The 8,078-nt window shown below is 45.0% G+C and overlaps 1 protein-coding gene across 1 annotated transcript in view; it reads right to left on the bottom strand.

Annotated features, from left to right (window-relative positions):
- Window positions 1-3,430: 3,430 nt before the first annotated feature.
- LOC142290487 (uridylate-specific endoribonuclease D-like) overlaps window positions 3,431-8,078 on the bottom strand; it is a 41,517-nt gene continuing 36,869 nt past the window's right edge. Inside the window, exons 6-7 of the mRNA XM_075334444.1 lie at window positions 7,705-7,847; window positions 3,431-3,592 (exon numbers count right to left, since the gene is read on the bottom strand). Of these exons, the coding sequence (XP_075190559.1) occupies window positions 3,481-3,592; window positions 7,705-7,847 (255 nt within the window). The 3' untranslated portion in view covers window positions 3,431-3,480. The remainder of the gene's footprint in view (window positions 3,593-7,704; window positions 7,848-8,078) is intronic.

Here is an 8,078-nt window from a genome sequence, read left to right as displayed (position 1 = left end):
TTTTCGTTCTTTGAGGTGCTGTGCAAGGTTCTAGTGAGTGGCTTATCCTGCAGAAGTAGTCTATGCTTAGACCTGAAATTCTTAAAAAAAAAAAAAAAAATTAACCTCCTTGTTTCAGGATGTAACCTGTTCATTTTAAGGTTATTTATAATTGGTGATGGATGGACTTGGAGATAACGGAGACTGGCAGACCTAACCGGATCTAAAATAAAAATCCGGTTTTGCCCGGAATTGATCCAGGATATATGGCTGGACACCGGTCCCCATTCAAGTCAATGGGGGCCAGAATCCAGCGAATAAAAATGATGGTAGAAGGTATAGGGGCGTGTGTGCTGCACAGTGGTAACTGCTCCTGTGGCCTCCAATTCACTTCGGGACTGGTCATCAGGCTCATACATATGCATTGCTTTGCCTGCCCACTGGCAACTTTGGTTGCCGTCAGACGCTCCCACCCTGAGTGTCAGCTGACTGCTTCCAATCAGACGCTGCGTGCGTCTATCGTGGTATAAAACAAAATTGGTGCAGGCTCCCCTATATTGCTACCCAGCACACAGCTACAGGTTGCAGCCTTAAGGTACTGTCACACTAAGCGACGCTCCAGCGATCCCACAAGCAACCTGACCTGGCAGGGATCGCTGGAGCGTCTCTACACGGGTTGCTGGTGAGCTGTCACACAGGCAGATCTCACCAGCAACCAGTGACCAGCCCCCAGCCAGCAGCGCCGCGTGGAAGCGATGGTGCGCTTGGTAACTAAGGTAAATATCGGGTAACCAACACGATATTTACCTTGGTTATCAGCGCACACCGCTTAGCGCTGGCTCCCTGCACTCCTAGCCAGAGTACACATCGGGTTAATTACCCGATGTGTAGTCTGGCTATGTGTGCAGGGACCCGACACTGACAGCGTGAGAGCGGCGGACGCTGGTAACGAAGGTAAATATCTGGTAACCAAGGAAAGGGCTTCTTGGTTACCCGATGTTTACCTTGGTTACCAGCGTCCGCAGAAGCAGACTCCTGCTCACTGCACATTTAGTTGTTGCTCTGTCGCTGTCACACACAGCGATGTGTGCTTCACAGCAGGAGAGCAACAACTAAAAAATGGTCCAGGACATTCAGCAACAACCAACGACCTCACAGCAGGGGCCAGGTTGTTGCTGGATGTCACACACAGCAACATCGTTAGCAAGTTGTGCCTCAGCAGCGATGTTGCTAGCGATGTTGCTTAGTGTGACGGTACCTTTAGCTGTGTGCATATCTTGGCTGTGTATCAAAATAAGAGGCACAGCATGCGTTTTTTTTTCTCATAAATAACAAAAAAAAAAACCCGTGCAGTCCCACCCTGCCAATTTTGAGACCCTAGCTATGATTAAGCCGGACACCTGGGGGCTGGTATTTTCAGGTTGGGGAGACCAATGGTGAGTGGGGGGGGTCCCCCTCTCCCCCCCCCCAAGAATAGCAGCCTGCAGCTTAAGCCCTAGGTTAGACACCCCCCCTATTTTAATAATCTGTAAGTGAAACTAAATGAGCACAAGCATTTAAAAAACATCTTCTGAAATAAAAAAAAAACCTCTTTCACCAATTTACTAACCCCCAAAACACCCCTGTAGGTCTGATGGAATCTACACTAGGTCCCACAATGATTCCAGCTCTAGGGCTTTACGTCGAACCCTTTTCACAGTGAGGATGAATTTTTACCTCCGAAGATGTCTTCCCTGACCGGGGGAGGTGAGGTACCTGGATCCCTGAGTAATTGCTCAGGATGATAGGTTTGGGGAGTAGTACATGGAACAAGCTGGGGATATGTAAGAAAGCTTGGAGCTTTAGCTTGTAGGCTACATTATTGATCCGCAGGAGCACCTAGAAGGGACCGATAAAGCAGGGACCCAACTTGTAGGATGACAACTTCAGGTGGATGTATCTGGAAGAGATCCATACCGTTTCTCTGATTTGGAACTAAGGAGGGTCTAGGTGTCTCTTATCCGTATGCCTCTTCATTTGTATGAAGGACTTGGTCTCCGCCCAGATCTCAGAGAAAGTCTTCAGGAGAGCATCATCTGCTGGGTTGCCAGAGGTGATCGGCACTGGCATTTTGGGTTGCTGTCCATACACTGTCAAATGGAGATTTAGCCAAGGACTCGCTCCCATGGTTATTGTACGAGAACTCTGTCCATCTAATGCTACATGCGCACGCTGCATCTTTTTGTTTTCACAAACTGCAGCCAAAACTGCACATTGTCGGAGAGAAAACAAAAAGCCAGCACTAAATGTGCAATTCAGCACTAAAAATTCCAAACTGTACTTATAAAAATTTTGAGATTTTTGGCAAATTGCAATTTCTTGAGCTACCTCGCCACGTCACGGCAAATCTCATTTGAGGCAGTCCTACACTAAAATATTTTTATAAAATGTGCTATACGGCCTCACATATAAATAGTAGAACTGCTCTTAGCAGCACTGGTTAAAAAAGTACCTGTGGAGACCAAGCGGTGTACCTCGCAAGAGACTTAATGCGTTTCGGACTGCGGTAAAAACAAGAGAGTCCTTAATCATAAGCATTTTCTCTGTGACAGAAGACTACTGAAATAGGTTACTCCATTAGATGAACAAAGGGGGAGAGGAGGAGCAAGGATTCCTTAATTAAATGAGGAACCAGGTGAGTAAAAGGGATCACATAGAAACATATGAAATCAAATAATCATGTAATGTGAATGATATTAAATGCTTATTGCAAAAATGTCACCATAAATGCCACAATAAAAATGTATAAAATACCACATGTGAACAGTGTTATTAGTAATAATTTACAAAAATGACATCAAAAGTATCAAGAATTTACAAAAAGAATGTAACATGTTAGAGTAATAATCTATATATGAAAATGTCATAATTAATATTAAGAGGATTTTTTTTCCACATTTTTTATTTTATATTATTGCGAATTTTTGTTAGGCCTTGCTATCAGAGTTTCTGTCCCTACGTAGCGCGCAGTGGGGGTACGGCTTGGCAGCCCGCCTGATGTAATAGTATGGGCGTCACCTAATGGGCTGCGGGTTTGTGACTGTGCATCTGCTAGTGTGAACAGTGCTCTATGCAAGCCACCAGTGTGCAGTTTTACCATCCAGCCATCACCTCCTCCATATTTAGAAGTGAGTGTGAATGGCTTCACCTGCACCTGTGTTGCCTCCACCTAGTGGGGGTTTAGCTGTATCCTGCTGGAGTAGTAGTAGTCTTTTGGCCTGAGCAATATACAGCTATATTTCTGGTTTTGTAGAGTTTCACATGATATTGCAGTTGTAATTTGCTACTTATTTAAAGCACATAAGACTATGCTAGATACTCATAGTATGCAGTGGTTAAAGATTCTGTTTGCTGTCTCACAATGTATTAAAAATAAATCTACTAAAGATCAGTAATCATTTATTTATGCTTAAAGTTTTTATTGCTCAAATTTAGTTATTTGCAAGAATCAAATAATTTGCTTTAAATGTTGGGGTAAGAAGAGGCTAAATATCTTTTGCCATTGCCGTAGGAAGAGTTGGCCCAACTGTAGGTTTGGATCTTCAGAGAAGCATCGCCCAGTTGTACAGTGCACCTGAAAGTAAGCAGATACCAATTAGTAAGTGGAGGAAAAATCCAGAAAAAAATGAAAGACGTCTTTTAGGCTCCATTCCATATTGGCATTTGTCTTGATTCATCATTCATTTTTTGTTTTGTCACTTTTTTTTGGTCTTGAAATATTTGTTGACATTTATTCAAATTAATCAAAAATAGCGCACCATGGTTCATGAATTTGGTGCAAAGTAAAAATAAGCTTTTTTCCTATCAATAACCATTTTTAGGAAATTTTGAGCAAGTTGCATTTTTTCCAAAATGAAGCAAAAATGCACCATTTGGACCTATATAAAACTACACCAGAGGGCGACTGAAGAAGAGTTATGCTACATTTTGATGAACCAGCACATGGCATTATTAATGAGCTGTTGCTACTGCCTGGTTGCCATCCATTTCTATGGTGAAGTCACTTTGACATTACTAAAGCTGTGTTTGTATTAGACCCTAAAAGGATTGGATACCATCCTAGGAGGCCTCAGTATAGGTTTTGCAATACTGTGATTCACAGAAATCAATGTGGGTCCAACTTTTGGGATTTGTTAAGCCTGGGGAATTTGAATGTCAAAAGATTCGAACATCTCTAGTTCTTACGCTTATGAAAGCTGTCAATCAACTGATCCCCCCTAGTCCGACAGCTGAAATCCCCAGCAATTCGCATCCATAACTAAGCTACTAACTAATTCATTCACATAAGTAGATGACCATATAATACATAGTAGAACAAGGTCTGCCAGAATGGAAGCAACTCTATGAAATAACTTTCTGTTCTAAGTAATAAAGTAGGGTAACACACAGGGACTTTAGTCTGTGATATTTATGCCCTAATAGAGGGACATGATGGAAATTGGGGGCACAATGTAGTTAATTTGAAATTCCAAGTCTAGCATAGTAGAGGTTTCCTAAAAACTTGAGAATCCCAATAAAATGGTTGTTCTCTGAAGAACTGTCCTTTTTCCTTACCTTAATTGTCCTTTAGATGCTGAACAAAAATATACTACCTGTGTAATCTGGACTATAAAGTATAACAATATGTGCTATGTGTAAGAGGGTTGACCTACCATCTTGTACACCATTGAAGATATCAATGGTTTTATTATAAATGTGTGATGTATAACTTTTACATGTTAAGTTATTGTAAGATGTTTTGTCCCTCATGGCCTCAGTATTGCCAATGGTCACAAGAGGTCACTGTTCTGTTAATTCTTGTTTAGTGCTACGTGAAGGTTTAGTTCTGTTTAACAGACAGCAGGGAAAAGAAAAGCTATGGGAGGGTTAACTGCAGAGCCAGCCCACAGTAGAGTGGAGTAAGAGGACATATGGGAGGAAGTAGTTCCTGTTTAGTGGTTGTTGTGTAGTGGAAGCAAGAGAGACAATATATAGTAAAGAAGGTGGAAGAGTAGTCCAGGCTCGTGATGCAGATGAACTGTCCATTCAGAGGTGAACTGAGCAAAAAGGGACTCCTACCAGGCAATCTTTGTGAAAAAGTGTGGAAAAATTGTCAGGCAAGTGGAAAATGGGACTTTAGTGAAGAAGGGATGCTCTGCTGCAGGACAGTGACATGGGACAATGACTTGAAGAGCAGTCCTTGAAAAGTAGTAAAGCAGTGTCGGGAGTATTATAGCCACAGTGAAACACGTGGATCCATGTGGTTTTATATTAGTAGGATGCAGATGAACCAGCCTCCCTCTCCCTCCTTGGTAGCCTCTGTGGAAGAGAATACGATCATGTCTGTAACCCTGCTGGAAGGCCCAGTCTATGTTAGGGTACTTTCATAACTGCGTCGTTTGGCATCCATCACAATGCGTTGTGTGACACATGTGACGTATGCGTTGTAAGTAGTGTGATAATTAAGGCAACGGATTCCTGTGAAATAACACGTTGCGTTAGTTTTCTTTAGCCGAGAGAGAGAAAGAGAGCCCCCATCATCACCGCACACACCCTGGCACTACCGCCTCCACCATCACCGCACACATGCAGGCACTACCGCACTCCTCATCACCACACAGACACTGGCAGTACCGCACCCATCATCACCGCACACATGCAGGCACTACCGCACTCATCATCACCGCACACACACCGGCACTACCGCACCCATCATCACCGTACTCACCGGCACTACCTCAGTGAAGTCTCCACTGACAGAGCGATTCACTTTAGTTGCTGCGTGGAGCTGACAGAGAGCGGTGGTGTTCTATGGCCGCTCCTGTCAGCTTTATGTAGCAGAGCTGAAAGTGTCGTGGGACCTCCTGTGGATTACTTCGGACCTGGAGGGGTATTTGGGGTTTAATAAAGTGGTGAAAAAGGGTAGAGTCCCCGGACTGTCGCACCTAATGGATGTGGCAATTCTGAGTGGCTGCTGGCTGATATTTTTAGGCTGGGGGGCTCCCTATAACGTGGGGCTCCCCATCCTGAGAATACCAGCCTTCAGCCGTGTGGCTTTAGCTTGGCTGGTATCAAAATTGGGGTGGACCGCACGCCGTTTTTTTTAAAAATTATTTATTTATTGTACTGCACGATATAGACTCGCCCACCGGCGGCTGTGATTGGTTGCAGTGAAACAGCTTTCACTCAGCGTGGGGGCGCGTCTGACTGCAACCAGTCATAGGCACCGGTGGGCGGGGGAAGCAGTGAATACAAGATGGAATAATGAGTGGCCGGCATTTTCAAAAGAAGGAGAAGCCGCCAGAGCAGTGTGACAGCCGTGTACCGCCACGCCGGTGATCGGTGGGTATGAGAGAGGGGGTGAGAGAGACCGACCGACAGATTGACCGACCGAGAGAGAGAGACCGACAGAGAGAGAGAGAGACAGAGACAGAGAGACCAAGAGTGATTTTAAACAATTTAGAACATTCTGCTGGACATGCTGAGCATGCTCAGTAGAACTTGACGGAATCCTGCACTGGAATCTATCACCAAATGAATGGCGACGGAATCCAGCACCATAGACATTCATTATGTCTCTTAACGGATCCCGAAGGAATCCGGCGGAGTGTGTTTTTTTACAGCAACAAAAAAACACTGCATTGAGCGTTCCTTCCGCTCGATGGTCACTGACGGACACCAACAAAACAAGTGATGCGCCGCGGGGCGGATGCAACGCAAGACCATCCGTTGCAATCCGCCCTTAATAAAAGCCTATGAGGAGTAAACGGCTTCCTGCAACGGTTACCGTTATTCCTCAAGGCAACTGATTGCAACAGATGCCGCACAATGCAAGTGTGAAAGTACCCTTAAGGCCCCGTTACATGCAACGACGTATCTAACGATATATCGCCGGGGTCACGGATTCTTGACGCACATCAGGCATCGTTAACGACGTCGTTGCGTGTGACACCAACGAGCGGCCGTTAACGATGGAATATACTCACCAAATCGTCCATCGTTGACATGTCGTTCATTTCAAAAAATCGTTGATTGTAGAGGACGCAGGTTGTTCGTCGTTCCCAAGGCAGCTCACATCGCTATGTGTGACACCTTGGGATCGACGAACTACAGCTTACCTGCGGCCGCCGGCAATGATGAAGGAAGGAGGTGCACGGGATGTTACGGCTGCTCATCTCCGCCCCGCTTCTATTGGGCGGCCACTTAGTGACGCAGCTGTGACGCTGCACAAACCGCCCCCTTAGAAAGGAGGCAGTTCGCCGGCCACAGCGACGTCGCTGGCAGTTAAGTCCATGTGACGGCTCCTAACGATATTGTGCGCCGCGGGCAGCGATTTGCCCGTGACGCACAAACGACGGGGCGGGTACACTCGCTAGCGATATCGCTGCGTGTAAAGCCCCCTGTAGAGTGGAAAATGGAAGATGCATTACTTCCTATATCCTGTGCTTGAGTTCACTTGAATATAAATAAATTTAAGTTTCTAAAATCTTATTTGGACTCTAATGGGAATATAAAACACCATGATCTGCACTATGTGCAGCAGAGGACAAGATGGAGGACTGCGACCTAAAGATACCGGCACAAATGGGACACGCTCCCACACACACAACACAATTTTCTGTAGAGTGCCAGGGGCAGAAAACGCAGGGCTCGCCCATGGCTACTGGCTCGGGCACGTTTACATATGCACCATATGAAAGTACTTACAGACTATCTGGGCGAGTGACGTAGCAAAGTGTGTACATTGCAATATCAAACTCAGGACTTGATCCAATAAAGAAAGAGCCAAGGGTTTTTAAATAGGTAGACCACTTAAACTGGAAGGCAAAAACATCCGGGTAACTGGTCCACTGCAGACACAAAGAAAAATAGGATGAATAATAGTATAAATGGATAGCACTGTCATATTTTAATTCTAGGTACAGAAGAATAGGATAATTCAGGGCCAGTCCATGTGCAGCGCTGCGCTTGTGAACATCACGGATGGGCCCTCATGCTGTATGCTATTAGTCCCACCAAGACAAAATATATCTCATCTGCAAAATAGAAGCACGAGTGTGTGCTGCACTTTGACTTACATT

Source organism: Anomaloglossus baeobatrachus, chromosome 2, assembly GCF_048569485.1.
Source record: "Anomaloglossus baeobatrachus isolate aAnoBae1 chromosome 2, aAnoBae1.hap1, whole genome shotgun sequence".
In the NCBI taxonomy this organism is placed as follows: domain Eukaryota; kingdom Metazoa; phylum Chordata; class Amphibia; order Anura; family Aromobatidae; genus Anomaloglossus; species Anomaloglossus baeobatrachus.
This window is presented reverse-complemented; position numbering and strand designations above follow the sequence as displayed.